Source organism: Carassius auratus, chromosome 42, assembly GCF_003368295.1.
Source record: "Carassius auratus strain Wakin chromosome 42, ASM336829v1, whole genome shotgun sequence".
Taxonomy (NCBI): Eukaryota; Metazoa; Chordata; class Actinopteri; order Cypriniformes; family Cyprinidae; genus Carassius; species Carassius auratus.
The window spans coordinates 851,727-870,777 of record NC_039284.1 but is presented as its reverse complement, the minus strand read 5'-3'; the positions used below and the strand labels follow the sequence as shown (position 1 = coordinate 870,777).

The following is a 19,051-nucleotide window of genomic DNA, read 5'->3' as shown; positions in this document are numbered from 1 at the left end:
TTGTGTTTTGTGTCGTGTCCTAGATTCTCTCTCATCATCTGAGCTCTTATTTCTCCACCTGCTGATCATAAATATCCTCCATAGAGCTCAGTATGTAAAATGTGTGTGTGTGTGTGTGTGCACAGTGGTGAGTCGTGTTTTGTGTGGTTTGAGCTTTAGTTCAGATGAGGAGTATGACATCAGTGGTTGTTTTGGTCTTTGATCATTTTGTTGGCACAGACTGGAGAAGAGCAGCTCTATGAATAACTCTGTGCCCATTTCCAGCTGAATCACTGCTCTGTTGTGTTACACGCTCTGGAAGATGGCTGCTCTGGTGGGGACAGACAGCTCTTTTCTCACTCATGCTCAATAACTGGTTCAGAGCCAGGTTAGAAGCCATGTCAGATAAAGACCAGACCTCAGAAGCTATCAGAATTTCATCTTGCTTTCTGGCCACATATAAACATCTGCACCAAATGATATATTTTTGACTTTGACCTTATTTATTTTTTATTTTTTATATATATATATAATTTATTTTCTGAAACTGTAAAATGTTTATTTTTATCTAAATTGTTTGCAGGTTCTTAATTCATATGTCAGGCTTCACAGGGTTAACAAGCAGGTGCACTCATGGTTCTCTAGCTGCTCTCTGCTGATGTCACAAACTGACAATAGCAGCTCCTGAGCTCTGTGTGTTTTACTAGGGGAACGGGAAGGTTTTCCTGTCAGGACAATAGCTGCCCTCCCAGTGGCTCGACCTCAGTCCCAGGAGTCTTGAAGGCGAGACGCAGCGATGTCTTCTAGCAGAGCGGTCTGTCGGAGGTGGAGGAGGGCGCCGCTGTTTCCGCACATTGAGTGTCCGCGCTCGTTCCAACAGGACTACATGGGACAGCGTGACAGGAAACACTGAGTCACCGTTTCAAAGCTAAACTACTGTTTGTCTGTGTTTGTCTAGTATCTGGGGCACGTGGAGGTCGAGGAGTCTCGAGGCATGCACATCTGTGAAGATGCAGTCAAGAGATTGAAGACGGTAGGTGTAGCTTCATCCGTCACATCTCCAGCGCTGGGACAACATCTCCTGTTCTTCATCTGAACACTCTGCTCAGTCCCTGTCTGTCGACACCAAGTGGTCTATTTCAAGCGTGTCTGTCTCCTCCTGCTGTTCTCTTCCTCTTCCGCTGGTCTCGCTTATGCTGTCAAGCATCAGAAAAAAACTGTTGAATATAAGTTGAGCTCAGTCGACAGCAATACACGGAAAACATATTATCAATTCGTCCCTTAATGGAAAGTTTAGCATTTCTAAAGAAAAAATAAAAGAAATGGAAAGAAATGAATGGCTTTATTCAGCAAGGGTGAGTTAAATGGATAGAAGGTGATGGTAAAGAGACTTGTGTTATTAAGAAAGATCTGTTTTGAATAAATGCTGTTCTTTTTAACTTTTAATTCATCAAAGATTCCTGAAAAAAAGTTAACAATATTAAGCAGCACAACTGTCTCCAGCATTGATAATAAATCAGCATAATCATGTGACTCTGAAGACTGGAGAAATGATGCTGAAAATACAGCTACACATCACAGAAATACATTACATCTTACACTATATTCACATAGAAAACACTTATTTTAAATTGTAATAATATTTCACAGGATTAGTGTTTTTTTCTGTATATTTGATCGAATAAATACTGCCTTGATGAGCATGAAATACTTCCCTCGTTCAGGAGGATTTGTGAACCACTGCACTTCCACAGACATCGACCCCTGATTGTGTTTCTGCATAACCTGCCCACAAACCAACAAGCCTCCGCAGTCTTCCTTTACTAGCTTTTCTAGTTTTGATAACATGCTTAGCATTCAAAGCTGTTTAATAGCATCATATTTGAGGGGAATAAAATCATTTTAGTGACTGAAAAATTGAATTTGATGTGCTGGCTACTGATTTCAGCCTGTAACACAGGAAGCCGATGCACAGCTTTGTTAAAAATATATATTTGAATCTGTATCTTTAAGGTACCAATATGTCACAAAGGTGTGTCTTTTGAAAAGGTACCGCCCCAGGGACAGCTTTTGTACCTGAGAGTGTGGGAGTGATGTGGTTCTTGTAGTCTAGCCTTTCTGCTGATTGTTTGAAAGCGTGATTCTTTATGAAGGCATTATTCTGCATGCAGAGGACAGGTAGCGTATCATCCGTCCAGACCCCAGCACGTAAGCACACGGTCCGCCCGGAGAGGGACAGGCGTCAGTTTCCTGTCTCAGCAGCGTCCAGCAGAACACATTCCATTCTTCAGGGAAAAGGAAATCCAGTGCTCTGTCTATTTTCCACATTGACACGGCGTCGCACGCCTCCACCCAGGTTACACTCTGGAGACGTAGAGGCGTGATGTTTGCATATCTTCTTCTCCTCCTGACCTGCTGTTAGAAAAGAGTGCTGTAAAATGTATTTATTTCTCATTCCAGTCGATCATTTGACCGATGTCTGCGTGCGCTGTGAATAAACTCCCATTCGTCTGGAAATGCTACTGTAGTCTCCCATACACCTGCTTTCGCAGAGTAAGAGAAGAAGAATTCACCTACAGTACAAATTAAAATCGCGTCATTTAATCTACTCCTTTTCAAAACCCATATGATCTTAACCCAGAGTGTCTACGCTACATTTACATTTAAAAATAAAATAAAATGATGTAATAATATTTATAACTAATAAAATGTGTTTTTATTTCGAATAGTCTTGCATCTCTAGTCCGAGTCATATGGCTGTTGCATGAAGTCCCAAACACCCTGAACATAACTAATGACATACAGAGCCAGCTTTAACAGAGAAGTCATCTCTCGTGACCCTGCAACCTGCTCAAACCCTCGCTCGGACAGTGCAAACCTCTTTATCCAGAACTGATCCGCACTGATTCAGTTACCTTTACTGTAACCCAGAACGCCAAATTAAATGGCTGGACCTGTGTGTGTGTGTGTGAGGACCGTCCTCTAATGTAATAAGATTTCCTGTCACTGAAAGCTTTCCATCCGTGTCCAGGAAGTGCTTGTGTCTCTGCAGAGGCTCCTCTTTATTGATGTCATCCACTTGTGTTTATTTATTGTTGCTGTGCTGGTTGCACTTAACATGATAAATGTGTGTATAACGTACGAGCTGTTCATCTTACCGTCAAGGAATATCGGCATAATCTCCGAAATTGGCCAATGATTACATTTTAAGCCTTTATCGTCCGATTCTGATAACGTTCCGATAATATTCTACATTTTTACATTTAAATTTTGCCATTTTAATTTAGTTACTACTAATATATATATATATATATATATATATATTATTATTATTATTTTTTTTTTAATCTGATCTTAGAAGTACTCTAAACTCTGTTTTATGTGTGAGACAATAATAATGTACAGTTATTATTTGTTTTCACAAGTTTAAGTAATATTTTTGAGCACTTTTTCTATGTTTTTTTATTCATTTTTTCTGTACCTAAACTAAATGAACATGCTGATTTGGCAGCTAGCTGAAATAAAATACGTTTAAATAGTAACTCGAGAAGAATAGCCGAGAAGCAGACACCGCTGATGTCATTTTTCTCAAAGCTTTCGAAGCAAAAACTCAGTTCTGCTTTCGGCTGAGAGAACAGATGCTAAATGCAGTGCAGGCGTAATGTGCGTTCAGTTTACTCAGTCTTGTTTTGTCATGCTGCATGGCTACCTCAAACGTCTTCTGAAAGTAAATAATGAACAAATATGAGCTGTGAATCATGTTCGTTTGTTATCATCTTCTGAATGTTCTTTCAAAGCCAGCTCATGATGGTGTGGAGAAATGAATTCAATGTTATAACGTATTCACGGACGTAACCCAGACTGTGTTTGTGGGCCGGTTATGTTCATGTAGTAACCGTTATAACAACATTCAGATTTCAAACAGTGGAAATGCAGGCTAGTTTTGAGAGAAAGGACAAGGACGAGACATTTTAGTTCCTTTCCTCTAGTCTTTTCTGTTTCTATTCACTTCCAGCTCCTGTATTTCTATCTGTCTACAGTCTACGGTTCCTGCACGTTCTCCCGTCCTCCTCCGTCTGTTTGCATATGTACTAAAGTGAATGCATTACGATGTTCTCTTTCTCTAAGCAGGTTTGTTGACATGAGCCATTAAGAGCATCTCGATCCTCTCTGACCCCTCAAACCTCTTTTTTTTAACCCAATGAGCATCGCTTTTCCTTCTACTGAACTTACATGTGTGGAAACAAACAGTAATTTTAATCCTCCACCTCTTTCTGTGCCTTAACTGAAGATGTGGGCTCAGTATATAATGGTTTTGCTGGTCATTGTTACTTGAACTGAAACCCAAAACCTCAGTTAAGGGACATGAAGCCAGTGTAGATGAGAGGAAGTGAGTCCTTGACTTGGTGAATGATGCACTTCTTGTTTTACAGAGGCCACATACACACTGTAAGGTTTAGGGAATGACGACACATTCCTGCACTTAGCATTCCACATGTACAGTATAAGATCTATATATATAGCAGTCAGTGCTACTTCCTCACATTCCCGATTGTTTCTACAGTGATAGCCGAGTTGTAAACAAGAAACATGACACCGGCTGTCCGTGAATTCAGTAGTAGATGCCATCACCATACCCAGAAATATCCAAACACTGTGTGTACACTCTTAAAAAGAAAGGTCTTTGGTTCCCCAAAGATTCCATGGATGTTACAAATTCTTCAGGGACCAATCAATACTAATAAAGAAGTTAATAAAGTAAGCCTGGTGTGTATGTGGTTGAGTGATTTTGAAACCTTCACAATCTTTCTCTCTTAGCTGGGGTGTGTGTTTGTAGTGATTCAGGATCGGTTCCTTTCCTCGGACTCTTTTGATGTCATGTGACGTCATCAGAAGCAATGCTAATCAACTACTGCTCAAACCATCACTAACATCATAACACGATTCATTTAAAAGAACAGTTCACCCGACAATCTGAATTCTGCCATGATTTACTCACCCTCACCAAAACCGGCCCTATTATTAAGAGAAACACACGAGAGGAAGCAGTAGATGTGTTCATGCTGCTCTTTTCCAAATGAAGAAAGTCATCGAGACTGAAGCTGTTGAGCTCAGACAAAAAATTAATTAAAAGCATCATGAATCAGTGCTTTATTATAAGTGTGGCCTTCACTAATAATAATTATTTTGCTCAGAAATTAAAATCACTATTAATAATTAAGGTTTTTCTAAGTTCAGAAATTTCTTCATCAAATTTCATTAAAAGAAAATAGTAATTATACAATAACACACTCTCTACTTTATATAAACTGGTAAATAAGCTTCTCTCAAAAGCTAAAAACATGCAATTCCAAATATCAATTGATATAATTACAAATTATATTCATGTTTTTCTAGACACTGAGGTTAATCATACTCGACACTATTCATGATAACTAATAGAGGTTGGATTATTTGTTTATTGCTTTATTAACTGATTAAAAAAATAAGCAGAAACTTAATCAACAACAAAAAAAATCATTGTTTACTTTTCTGATTTATAATTTTTGTAGCTCAACATCATCCACCAGCTGTTATTGTATGGAAAAGAGCAGCGTAAACCTTGTACCTAACACCTGTTAGAAGATCATGAGGAGAGTACATGATCAGTTACTCGTGGGTGAACTGTTCCTTCAAGAATAGTGAAGTACTCAAACTCACATAGTGGAGTAATAATACTAGAACTGTAACCGCACCAGTAACACTGACACACATGCACACGTGGTGAGTCTGAACTACAGGTGTGATTCCCCCTCCTCTCCTCTCCACCCCTCACAACTTTCTCATTCTTTAACCATCAAACCCCATCAAACCAAACTCCGTCCTGACACAAACTCACAGGACGTTGTGTCTGAGTTCATTTGTAACCCTCTCCTGCCTTTTCCTCCCACCAACATCCCCTTACCAACCTCCATTCCAGGACAGAAAGTTCTTCAAGGGCTTCTTTGCAAAAGTAAGTTCTGCTGTGTGCATTTACGTACTGTCCTGAACATACTCTATGCAAGTATTCAATCTTGAATTTATGTTGTTGCTTCAGTCCTCCATTTATATAAATATAATGCAAACTCCTGCTGGATTTTCAGTGTTGCAGCAAGGGTCTTTAGAGTCCCCTTCTTCAGTTGGTTTTCTCTTTCAGTTTAGCTACATTCATGACGGAAGACAATCTTTCTGAGAAGGGTATTTGAAGTTATCTGAATAACAGCACCTCTGACATTTGATGGCAATACTCCTGCCACCCACTTGAGAGGAGGTGGATCAGTCCAAGGCTTTGTTTACATGACGACGATGTAGTCAATAACAGAAACGTTTTTAAAAGGTTTCAAGGATACACAGCAATGATTTCAGAACGATTCACGGTTTTTTACATACCCGCAAAAATGGCCAAAAACGCTGTATTACATCTTCCAGGCCAGTAGTTGGCGCTGTCACCTTGTTAGTAAACAGTACCTGTCGGGAAGTGACGATTATATCTCTGCTGTTGGTTGTAATATTAAGCCGGCAAGGAAGTCGACCGGAAGTTGAAGTCGGATGCGTGCCGCCGCCTTGTAGCAGAACTTCACTTGCGTTAGCATCCCATTTACCTCCCATTCATTTTGGCGTCACTTTGACAGCGGATAACATTACATCTGAGGCGTTTAAAGACTCCATTTGTCCATTATTTATTTCTAAAGATACACGACAATGTATAAAGGGCTCCATTACCTTCTATGTTACATTATGGCCCCGTATAAACAGTTTTTGTAAAAATAGGCTAACGATTGCGTCATAACCACTCGGCTCTCTGTCGCATTAATGTCGCATTAATTACCGTACAGACAGGAGGAGAAGCTCGCAGGCAATTAACTTAATATGGCGTACTGTCGTTACATTTTAAAATACTATACAAAATAATTAATCAGAATACTTACTCCTGTTCACTCACGCCAAAGAACTCCCCGCTCAAGCTCGCCGTCTCTGCAAGAGAGTTTACACGCACAGCTACTAGAAGATTTACATCTGTCAGACAGGTTGCTGACGTCGTCAAGCTTCGTTTGAGTCTGCGCGTCAGAAACGGAAGTGCTAAAAAATGCTAAAAATGGGCTTCAATTGTCTCAGTTGAGTTCCAATGGGGTCGCTGTGTCCATTTCTTTTACTGTCTATGGTAATATTGGTGAATTAAATCCACACATTGCTGAAGAAGCATTAGTAAACTCTTAAGCACTAACCACCGTACCATGTACTCCGCCATGGTTGTGTATGTTTGTTCGCACTTGCCTTTGAAATTGACATGTACTGCGCATTTCTACATACCTAACACATACTACAAATTTATATATTTTTTAAATAGCACGTACTACGCATGCGCACGACATCACCGTTTTCTGAGATTCCCGTTATTGGGTGTTTACATGGAAAAGGAAAACGGTGGCGTTTTCAAAAACCTGCACTTTGAAACCCGTTTTCAAAAACCTGTATTTTCAGTCCACAAAACGTCATTGTCATGTAAACAAACAGGCAAAATGCAAAAAGAGTTTCCCATTTTTGGCTGAAGACGTTGTGTGAAAATGGTAAATGTGTTCAAAAACTGATTACCATTCATTAAATTTCTGTATACTCCTTCAGTTTTCATAAAAAAAAGAATATTCAGTTAGATAAGACTTGCTTAGTTCGAATTATAGTTTGAAAGAGTGTGACTATAAACACAATGAGCAGGGTTTAAAAAGTCTTACATTTAATTATAACAAATGTAAGGCCATGGTCCAAGAAAGTCTTAATTATGATTTCAAGAGAACAGAAAGACCAGAATTCCTGTGGTTTAATGTGACGATTAAACTTCAAAAGGCTATGGTTTATTAAATAAACATGACCGGTGCTGCACTGTTTCAACTCATCCAGTTTCTTAAAACTGGTTTAAAGGCTGAGATGTGAAGTTTTTGTGATAACCTCAATCTGAACTGCAAATCATGCTTTTTAGAGTATGTTACCACAGACATTGCCCTACCCCTCATTTGGTGATCTTCACCTATTTGTGCAAGTCTTAAATTTGAGCCTAAAAATCCTGCAGAAGCCCTGACTGAGGCAGTGAAAGCAGCTGGGGAGCTCTTGTGAAGACGTTTAATGTCCCGACAACTGTGTAGTCCTATTGAGACACAAGTCACATTTTACAAAGTTCAGCTTGCTTCCAAAATATGACACCCCTGCAGTACTCCATTTTTAATTTGATTGTCCTAAATGGATGATTTATTATATCACGACTAAATGTAATGATAACTCCTAGTGTATGGCTTTTCCTTAATACAAAGAGTAGTCTCCTGTCACAGCTGGTTTATGTCTCCTCTAGAGGGCACTCTATTACACTTGCAACTAAAATCTGTCATTATTGATTTAACCAGTTTTCCACAAAGCAACAATTGGTGCCAATTAATCTGTAAAAACATCACATCAATCGACCTCTGCTCTTGAGTCCTGAAGTCTGGTTACACTTCAGTCTCACAGTGAATGAATGACTGTGTTTGTGTACGTTTGCATAGAGTATGTTTGTGGCTCAAACGTGTGTGAATGTGTGTACACTTTTTGTCCCTCCACTGATAGATTAGTTTGCTCCTAAAACATGTCTGGAGCAGTAGACGAGTGGGTGCAAAGGGGCAAACGTGTGTGTGTGTGTGTGTGAGAGAGAGAGAGAAACAGTTAATGTCTGCACATGGGTAAGTGTGAACACTCAAGCTCCCTGAATCAGGATGTGTGTTTGTTTGAGTGCTTCACTTCTACTGTTTCTCCTTTATCGTGTCATATGCCAAGCCTGCTCCTAACACTGCTGTAACCTTCTCAAAACTCAATGTTTTTGAACTTTTCTCTGTTTTCAGGTGTTGTTGGTAGATGAAAGTGCATTTGTATGAAAGTGGAAGAGGGTGAAGGGCCTCAACAGGGGGATCTTGTGGGGAGATCAGCTCTCTTCTCTTCTTTGTGCGTCTCTTTCCCCGTCCGTCTCTCACTGTGTGTGTTGTGTGTGTCCACACAGGCGGGTAAGAAGGCCGTGCGAGCCGTGCTCTGGGTGTCTGCGGATGGCCTGAGGGTCGTAGATGACAAGACAAAGGTACTGAAGGACTCTAAACTGACCGACGATGATCCACCAGATAACCACACGACAGATAAAGACAGATCCTGACCACAGAAAAGTGCACTTAAAGAGAATTCAGATGAAAATGTTGTCATCATTTACTCACATGCATGACCTCCTTCAGTGGAGTGATCACTGTCTGATTTGTGAACAGTTAATTTTGAAATGATTATGTGAATCAGAGTCAACCTATTAAATTACAATTTCTGAGTCATAAGAATGATTTGTTCATTAAATCTTGTGAATGCAACAAGGAAAGCTAATGCAGACCATGGTTATTATAGTTACCTAAAACCATTAAAAACAGCTTTTTTCAGCTTGTTGGCATAAATATGAATAGAAAAAGCTAATATTATGAAAAAAGAAAATATTTCAATATGTAATAATAATATATAATACAAATGATTCTAAAATAACACACTGATGTTTAGTAAATGGCTTTAGCAGACTTTGGATATGGTGTGAATCATTCTGTCCACGTTCACGATGCTCTTGCGTCACTGAACGCTTCAGTCCCATTCATTGCTAATGCCTAGAGAAGAGCATCTCTTCCGAATGTCTTTGTTGTGTTCCTGAGAGCGGTTTGGATGAATCAGTGCCTCCTGCTGGTGAGAGTCAGTCATTGCTCATCGGTGCATGAAGGACTGCTGGGTTTACTCTGGAAGATGCTCCACTTAGTTGCATATGAATTCTGATCAGCTTTTACAAATCTACAGGCTTTTACTGATGCAGATGCCTGCGAAAGCAGAAATGGCTAAATAAACATCTCTGTTTTGTTCCCAGGATCTGATTCTGGACCAGACGATAGAGAAGGTTTCCTTCTGTGCGCCGGATCGTAACTTCGAGCACGCCTTCTCCTACATCTGCAGAGACGGGACGACGCGCCGCTGGATCTGCCACTGCTTCATGGCCGTCAAGGACTCGGTGAGATGCTCGTATCTGACCGAGAGGCTTCTGACCTTCAGTTTCCCTGTTTGCCTCTTTATATGAAATAGTGATTTTGTCAGGTAGCTCGTAAAAATCTGATTGTTCTGCATCACATAATCTGGGTTGTACTACTACAGTACTATCATTGTCAAGTTGTAGTTTTTTAGAAAGACTAAATGTTGTCCAAACAGCCGCATATATAAAAATCAGATTTTATTAATGTCAAAATTGCAAAGGGTCCAAGAAAGAAATTAAATTGCAGATATAAGAAGTTCAGATGGGATTGTGAGACATTCCGTCACAATTATAAAAAATAAACTCACTATGTGTGTAATACAGAGACGACAATACAGACTAGAATACAACATGAAAACTGGACTGAAGAGTTTATTACTTATATTAAACCAAAGAGTTTTAGGTTACATCTGCATCTGTCTGAATATAAAACCAGCAGTGATTGATTTTACTATTGTTATTTTTATTCTTGTTGAAAAATATCATCATATCAGATATCAGCATGCTGTAAAACGACTAGTATTTCTATAATGAGTAATTGATGATATGTATAGTTGATGTTTTGGTGTCGGTCTCAGGGCGAGCGTCTGAGTCACGCGGTGGGCTGTGCGTTCGCTGCGTGTCTGGAGCGCAAGCAGAAGAGGGAGAAGGAGTGCGGGGTCACGGCCACCTTCGATGCCAACCGCACCACCTTCACTCGCGAGGGATCCTTCCGCGTCACCACAGCCACGGAGCAGGCCGAGCGAGAGGAGGTCATGAGACAGCTGCAGGACGCCAAGAACGGTGTGTGTGTGTGTCTGTGTGTGTGAGAGAGAGATTTAATACAGCGGATCAAGTCCAAAGCAATGTCTGGATGTCGACTCGTCACACGAGCTCAGGGCTTCAGGGATGTGATGTTCATACAGTTCAGCATTTCTTTGTTGATGTATGCTTCCATGCAGAGGTTTGGGGTCAATACACTTTTTGTTTTTGTTTTTAAACAAGTCTCTTATGCTCACCAAGCCTGCATTTTTTTTTAAATAACAAATACAATTAAACAGCAATTTTATGAATATTATCATTTAAAATGACTGTTTTCTATGATCTGTGTTCATATGTAATGTATTGCTGTGATCAAAGCTGAATTTACTCCAGTCTTCAGTGTCACACGATCCGTCAGACATCATTTGTGAAAACACGTGCGCTGCTTCATATTTTTTGGAATATGTAAAAGATTTTTGTAAATGTCTCTTTTGATCAATTTAATTCATCCTTACTAATTAGAAGTATTCATTTCTTAACATTTCTTAAAATTCTTTGATGTAGAGCACTGTTCTCTGTAAAACTGCTTGTGATTAAAAACAATAGCAAAGTTGATCACAAAAAAAGAGAAACATTTCTGATTATTATCAATGTTGAAAACAGTTTTACTGCTTCATATTTCTGTGGAAACTGTGACACATTTTTTCAGGATTCTTTGATGAACAGAAAGTTCAAACTCATTTTTTGATGAGCATAAAAGTTCAATACTTTTATTCATCAAGAATGTGTTAAATTGATCAAAAGTGACAGTGGGTTATATGTATACTAATGTTACAAAAGATTTATAATTAGAATAATTTCCAGTTCTTTTGAACTTTATGTTCATCAAAGAATCCTGAAAAAATGTGTCACAGTTTCCACAGAAATATGAAGCAGTAAAACTGTTTTCAACATTGATAATAATCAGAAGTTTTTCTCTTTTTTTGTGTGTGTGTGTGTGTGATCAACTTTGTTTTTAATTCAACAAAACAACATCCACTCAAACAGACAAAACCAGTGAGGGGGAGCCACAGACATCAATATTTTTACAATCTGAACTTTTTATGCTCATTCCTTAATATCGTCCAAAATTGAAAACCATTTCCATGCATCAATGTTACTAAGTTTAACTTTGTTCATTCGTGCTGTTTTACTTTCACGAGTCGCTATTTTAATGTGTGGAGTATTAAGTGTTTTGATGGTGAGTGCGTGAGGGGGTCTAACCGTTCCTCTGTCTGCAGACTCTGAGGGGGTGTTGGGCGGCTCCTCTGTCGGCGTGTCTAACCCCGGGGTCACCCTCGCTGGACCCAATGGCTCTTCATCCTCTCCTCCTCTGCCCATGAGCACTCTGGCCCCTCAGGAAGCCAATCCTCACGCCATCCCTCGACGCCACGCCACCGTGGAGGCTCTGGCTCGCCAGGGCTCGTTCAGGGCCTTCCCTGCGCTCAGTCAGAAGACCTCTCCCTTCAAACGGCAGATGTCGCTGCGCATGAACGAGCTGCCCTCCACCATGCAGCGCAAGTCTGACTTCCCCATCAGAAACACCGGTGAGGCTCTGCAGTCTGCCTTTACCTGCCCTCTGGAAGTCTCCAGTCAGGGCTGGGTATTTATTTAGTTCAGTTAGATTCAAGAGCTTGCATTTCAATTTAATTTTGATCTCCATTCATTTGGATGCTGTATGTATCAGATAGGATACATGTCACAATTCCTCAAAAAATAAAAGATCGCTCGCAGAAATAATGCTGTTAACTATACAGAAAACCCTGTCAGCTACTACAGGGATCATGTCACATTAAAGAGCATCAAAACCACATTTATTTGAGTTTCATCATAGAACTGACACAATTGAATCGAGTCTTGTTTTAAGTCGAGACTTGTTTCATATCAAAAGTAGTGAAGTACAGTGCTTATTGTGATTATTGAATGGTAAGTTTGCTACAAATAATGCTTTGGCGAAGTTTTGTTCATGCATCAACTTATAACAGAACAGACTAAAAGATTGATTCTTGGGTTTTAAGAACTATGTGAACGGTGTTGTTCTGTTGCCTTCAGAGCCGCAGTGTTTGCTGCCGCAGGTGTGAGTAGTGAATGTTGTGCTGTGTGTTTGTGTTTGTTAGTGCCGGAGGTGGAGGGTGAGAGCGACAGCATAAGCTCTCTGTGCACTCAGATCACATCCACCTTCAGTGGGGCTCCAGAGGACCCGTTCTCCTCAGCACCAATGCCCAAACCCACCTCCTCCCCGCAGTCACCCTCAGCTCCAGGTCAGCTACACCCTCACACGCTCCGTCGTTCACACAGGAGTAGATCCTTGTTTTATGGCTATATTCTCTTTTTTTGAACTTGATATATAATGACATTCAAATGGTTGATTTATTTCAAAAGGTTGAATGTTTTTGAAAGAAGTCACTTCTGCTCAGCTAGACTGCATCTATTTAATCAAAAACATAGTAAAACAGTAAAATTGTGAAATATTTCTACAATTGAAAAATTACTATATAAATTTGTAAAGTGTAATTTATTTCTGTGCAGCTGTATTTTCAGCATCATTCCTCCAGTCTTCAGTGTCACGTGATCTTCAGAAATCATGAACATATGATGTTTTACTGCTCAAGAAACATTTCTGATTATTATCAGTGTTGAAAACAGTTGTGCTGCTTTGTTATTTTGTGGAAACCGTGATATATACAGTATACAAATAAATTCATCGACAGCTAGCTAGTAAATGTGTCAGCCATCTATATTACTAACGCACAGCTTCTGACAACACAGGAATTTTCCTCCTGCTGTCACCATACTTTAACAAGCGCAACTAAAACCATGCGATTCAAGACTAGTCTCTATAGTCACAAAATCTTGATTAGAGGCAGAACTAATCAAATCGTCTTCGCACGCGTGTGTGTGTGTGTGTGTGTGCGTTTCTATATGTTAGCACTCTGTCTGCTTGTCTCTCTAATCTTCACGTCCTGTCTGCTTCTGTAGTTAATGGTGCAGTTCCTGCCTTCAACACTCCTAGTGTCACTGTAATTGCTGCAGCTAACTCACCCGTGCTGCCGCCCCCGCTGCCTGTTCGAGAGACTAACCCCTGGGCCAAGACCCCAAACACAGCCCCCACCCCAGCACACATAGGTAAGAGCTGGGCTTCCTGCCACAGGAAGTGCTGACCGTGCAGAATAGTTGCCAAGGAACTCATTTTGGTTATAATGTGAGGTTATACTACTGTGAGCAGCTGTTGCATAATTCGTAAAACTGTTTTGAATGACTTCACAAGTGAAGCATGCAACTTATTTGGTTTATTTTAGATGTTAATTGTAGTTTGCAACTGAGAAGTCAGTCATGGTCACAGTCTATTTATGCGGACGTATTTGGAAATGTAGGTTTAAATAAAAGTATATGGTTAAAAATGTTTTTTAGTATTCACCATCCTGTTGGAATTATTGTATAAAAATCAAAGACTGTCTTGTCTGTAAAGCAATAGAAAGGAATAAGAAGAGAGAGAGAGTTATATATATTGCAGTAAACTGTGAAAGAGGACTTACTCACACTCTTTCTAGCAGGAGGTTTTTTGTGTCCTGGAGAACCACAAGCAATTTTTTTATGTCTCTCTTATCCGACTCACCCATTAGAGGTCTTGAGGTTTTGTGAGTTGATAATCTGATGAGTTGAAGTGCTGGGGGTAATCCAGGACTAGGATTGGGAACCAGTGAGATAGATGGACCTCGTTGACCATTGGCCACTTAAAAAACACTTAAAAATGCGTAAGAATGCATTCCATGTGCATGATGTATGGATTATCCTATCCGATAGCAAATTAACTGTTGTTGCATTGAATAAGGTTCTTCTGGGGACTCAATTCTCTGGAGCAGAATCGACTCCCAAAATTTGAAATAAGCACTCGATTCTGAATGTCTCAGAACTGGAAGCTTGATTCTTTATGGTGGGGCTGCTCCGATCACGATCGGCCGATCGTTATGCGCAACTCGTCAGTAAAGCCGGTTCTCTAATCAGCGGTAAATTCCCTCAGGTGCGTGATTTCACATAGAACAGCTGTTACTACACAGAGCTATTGTTAACTGAGAAGATGCGCAAATCAACGTTAATTTTCAGCATTTATTTGCGCATCTCAGTTAACAACGGCTCCATTTAGTAACAGCTGCTCTATGTGAAATCATGCACCTGAGGGAATTTACCGTTGATTAGAGAACCGGCTTTACTGACGAGATGCGCATTAACGATCGGCCGATCGTGATCGAAGCAGCCCTACTTTTTGGAGTCCCAGCCCTAGAGAGAGAGTCTCTAAACAAAGGGAGTCCAGTACTGCTCCTGGAGGGCCACTGTCCTGCAGAGATCAGTTCCAACTCCAATTATTGCGCTTTTCCACTACGTGGTACATCTCGACTCGGCACGGCTCAGTATGGCACGGCTCGGTTTGCATTTCCACTGAAGTTTAGTATCGCTTTATAGTGGGTGGGACTATTCACATATCGTTATAGTTGCGCCGCAACTTCTTAATTTTTTTTTTAATTCTGCGTCCCCCCATAAAGCAATCGCTGGATCCACGCCTCTGGTATCAACGAGAGGAACGTCTGTACCTCCTCAACAGACAATGAAACAGACACTTTTTGGTTGTTAAAAAAAGGTGCGCTCGTTCTAAACAGTTGCATTTGGTCCTTCGCTGGCTGTGCTGATTTAAATCTAGCGGTTTTGTTGTGTTTGTGTCACAAGTTCAGTGACGTGGGTAGTGATGATTCTCTTCAGCCAATCCCTGATCAGCAGAGTTCACACGTCATGTTTTGGTAATCGAGGTGGTACTAAAAAAAAAAAAGTACCAGGTAATGTACCCAGTGAACCGTACCGAGTTGTACCGTGCCGTACCATGCAGTGGAAAAGCTTCATAAGACACACCTGAACCAGCTAATCAAGGTCTTACTTGGCATGTGTTTTGAGGCTAAACTCTGCAGGACAGTGGCCCTCCAGGACCGAGTGTGGACACCCCGGCTCTAAATTGTTAACGGTTTACCAGAATAAATGGCATGCTTACTAAAAACTGTTCTTGTTCTGTCCTGTAGGGAGCGAGTGGGCAAATCCCGCACCCACCGCTGGAGCCTCACCTGCCGTCAGCACAGCTTTTCCTACACCCCCCTCCTCTCACAAACGTACACCATCAGAAGCCGACCGTTGGCTGGAGGAGGTGACTAAGTCTGTGCGAGCCCAACAACCCACCGTCATCGCAAGAACCAACACGCCTCCCGCTCAGCAGCCCTTCTCAGCTCCCGTGCCTGTCCCTATGGCACCGGGCCCTTCTGCACCCTTCATGCCAGGCGTCCCTCCATCTGCGGTCCCTACCGTACCCCCACGCCAGCCAGCATTCCACGCTCAGGCGCCAGCGTCCTTCCCAGTGTCCAACGGGATCCCTTTTGTGCAACCAGCCTTTCCGGTGGTTGGCATTACTCCTTCGCAGATGGTGGCCAACGTGTTCGGTTCTGCCACGCAGACTCAGCCCATCCCGGTACCTGTTCAGGTGCCCCAGGCACTGCTCCAGTCATCACCTTTCTCCACACCACCAACAGGCCAGTTTGACGCCCAGGCTGTGTGCAGCCCCTTCGGCAAACCACTCCTACCTCCGGTGACAAACGCCACAGTCCTGCAGCCACCGAAAGTCAATGCCACATTTAATGGGGCTAACAGCTGGGCAGCAGTGTCATCACCTGGGCAGTCTGTGGCAGTGCAGCAACCGGCCGATCCCTTCGAGGCCCAGTGGGCCGCACTGGAGAGCCGCTCACAGCAACGCACCGCTCCTTCACCCACAAACCCCTTCTCCACCGAGCTCCACAAGACATTTGAGATCCAACTCTAAAGACAGAAAACCACATTGAAGGACAATGCGATGGACGACTTTAGCCCGCAAACCACTTCAGCTCCATGTCTCCGTCTTCGATTTCTTTGTCTGTACATCCGTGTCTGGTTTTTGCTTGTGACATGAACAAATGGAGACAAGGGGGTTAATGAAGGTGCCCCCAGAAACGCAGCGAGTACAACTTCCGGCATTTATGGCGCAGTTATGTCCAAGACGAATAAGAGTGACAAGATGATGGTAAAAGAAACTTTAGATGCTCTAACATTGACCCCGTAATGTTCAGTGCTCCCTCTACCCCGACTAACCCATCTCACAGCGCCCCCTAGCAGGCTGGATGACTGCTCTCTACCTGAAGGACGAGGCACTTCACAGACCTTCCGGGTTCACCAGGTTCTTGTAGAACTTCGCAATCAGAAAAAAGACAGAATTGAAAAAAAGAAGAGGAATAGGAAGAAGCATGAGAATGCCAAAATCTTTATTTTTATGCATTAAGTATATTTTAAATAGCTTTGAAATTTAACTGAAGAGCTGTAAATAATCTTTCCAAAGGTGCAGGCTTATTTTGTGTGCAAACAGGCATGAAGGGATGGTTTTCATTTCTCGTCTCTATTAAATTTAAATCTTCTGGTCACCATGCATAGTTTGGATGCCCATATTTTGTAAATAGATGATCCATTTGTAACCAGGCCGGGTTTGAGGGTCTTTAAATCACACAGGTTCCAGACAATGTTATCAATCATGCTATCATTTTAACCCTTTTTTATTTTATTTTGTTTTTTTTAACACTATAGTATGAGTACTTTGATTTCTATTGCATACATATCATTATCATTTTAATTATTTTTTTTTATGAATTTTAACACTATTGACAATGTCATCGGTCAAGCCACTTTTATTTTATTCCTTTAAAAAAAGATTTTAATTTTAGCACAAGCACTGTTCTAATCGATCATTTGGCCACTTATGGTTCATGGCATTAGTGAGCTATGTTTTCCACTTTCTTGAAATTACCTGTGGTTTCAAATCTACAATGATTGCGGTGAATATTTTTATTTCCATGCTTTTCACGCAATCCCATCAACCCTTTTGTTTTATCAGACGTAAAGATGATTTGTCCTGTTTTTAGTTTTTGATTCCATTTTGTAAGTATTGCATTGTATTATTCTAATTCTTTACGGAAAATTGAATCTAAAAGATTGAATAAAACGTTGGTGGTAGAGGAAAGCGGTTCTGTGTGCTTCTGTTCCACATACAGTACAAGATTCATGATTTAGTGTATCTAATGTCTGTGATTGTTTTGCAACTGAGGATTCTAAATAAATATAGTAAGATATTTGACCCATGAGCAAAAATCTGCTCAAGGATCTCACAGTGAGCTCGAAGGAGTCAAAAGAAATGCTGCCGCCTCTGAAATGATTCCCAAGTGTCACATTTGGACAGCGTCACCTTAAAAAATTGCAGTGTACAGGGAAGGCAAGTCCATATCAAGTGTTCGTCATTTAGGACATGGACCGTTAGCCACATCCCTCCAAATATTAATATGCCTACATATGAAATGGATAAATGGAGGAACTTGTCTTAATTATCTATTATTGTTTCCGGTATGATGAGTCGGAATAATAATTATTTTATTTTCTCTTGTGTATCACTGTGTATTTTCAGTTAATTGACTAATAATTTTTTTCCATTTTAAATAAATTGTAAAGAGGTTGCTGGGATAAATATCTAGTTGCAGGTGGTAATCCTTGGAATCGGGATTATTATCATTAACTAAAACTAAAACCACTATTAAATTTATTATAAATAAAAAAATACAAATAAATGTTATTTCTTTTGATTGTTTATTTAAACTTTTGTGCACTGAAGTAATTAAGACCGAAATAAAAATAAAAATTAATTATATATAGTCATTTAAAAAATATATATGTTGAAAATAAGGTAAAAAGATGGCAATATAAAAATTAAAATCTAAATCAAATTATTAAATTCTTTGATGGTATAAATACTTTGCGAGTCCTAGCAGTCCGTCAGAATGAGTGCTACATCTCTGACATGAACACAAACACTGCTGTTTAAGTGTTTGGTTCGTGTAATTAGATGTTGATTTATTTCTGAACTCCTTGCGAGAACACATCAAGACACATCTTCAGTCATAGTTATGTTTAAATAAAGCTTACTGCTGGTTTACACGAAGAGAAGTAAAGTGACAGATTCATGAGTTCACGCTTTCTCATTAGTAAGGTTAAATCATGCTGGACTGATATGTTTAATTTCGTTCTTTGGCCCATATTCAGACAACTTTTTGATACCATTTTCAGCATCAAATGATATAAACGGGGCTTAAGGCAAAATCCAAGAAC

General features: G+C 40.4%; 1 protein-coding gene across 4 annotated transcripts in view; it reads left to right on the top strand.

Annotated features, from left to right (window-relative positions):
- The window catches only part of LOC113060387 (protein numb homolog), a 44,320-nt gene extending 26,405 nt beyond the window's left edge, over positions 1–17,915 (top strand). The window contains exons 3-11 of one of the 4 annotated variants that reach the window (XM_026229261.1): positions 938–1,012; positions 5,939–5,971; positions 9,017–9,091; positions 9,899–10,039; positions 10,636–10,840; positions 12,079–12,384; positions 12,955–13,098; positions 13,817–13,963; positions 15,904–17,915. In XM_026229261.1, the coding sequence (XP_026085046.1) occupies positions 938–1,012; positions 5,939–5,971; positions 9,017–9,091; positions 9,899–10,039; positions 10,636–10,840; positions 12,079–12,384; positions 12,955–13,098; positions 13,817–13,963; positions 15,904–16,691 (1,914 nt within the window). In that variant the 3' untranslated portion in view covers positions 16,692–17,915. The remainder of the gene's footprint in view (positions 1–937; positions 1,013–5,938; positions 5,972–9,016; positions 9,092–9,898; positions 10,040–10,635; positions 10,841–12,078; positions 12,385–12,954; positions 13,099–13,816; positions 13,964–15,903) is intronic. The other 3 variants (XM_026229262.1, XM_026229263.1, XM_026229264.1) reach the window with 3 other exon arrangements.
- Positions 17,916–19,051: the final 1,136 nt, after the last annotated feature.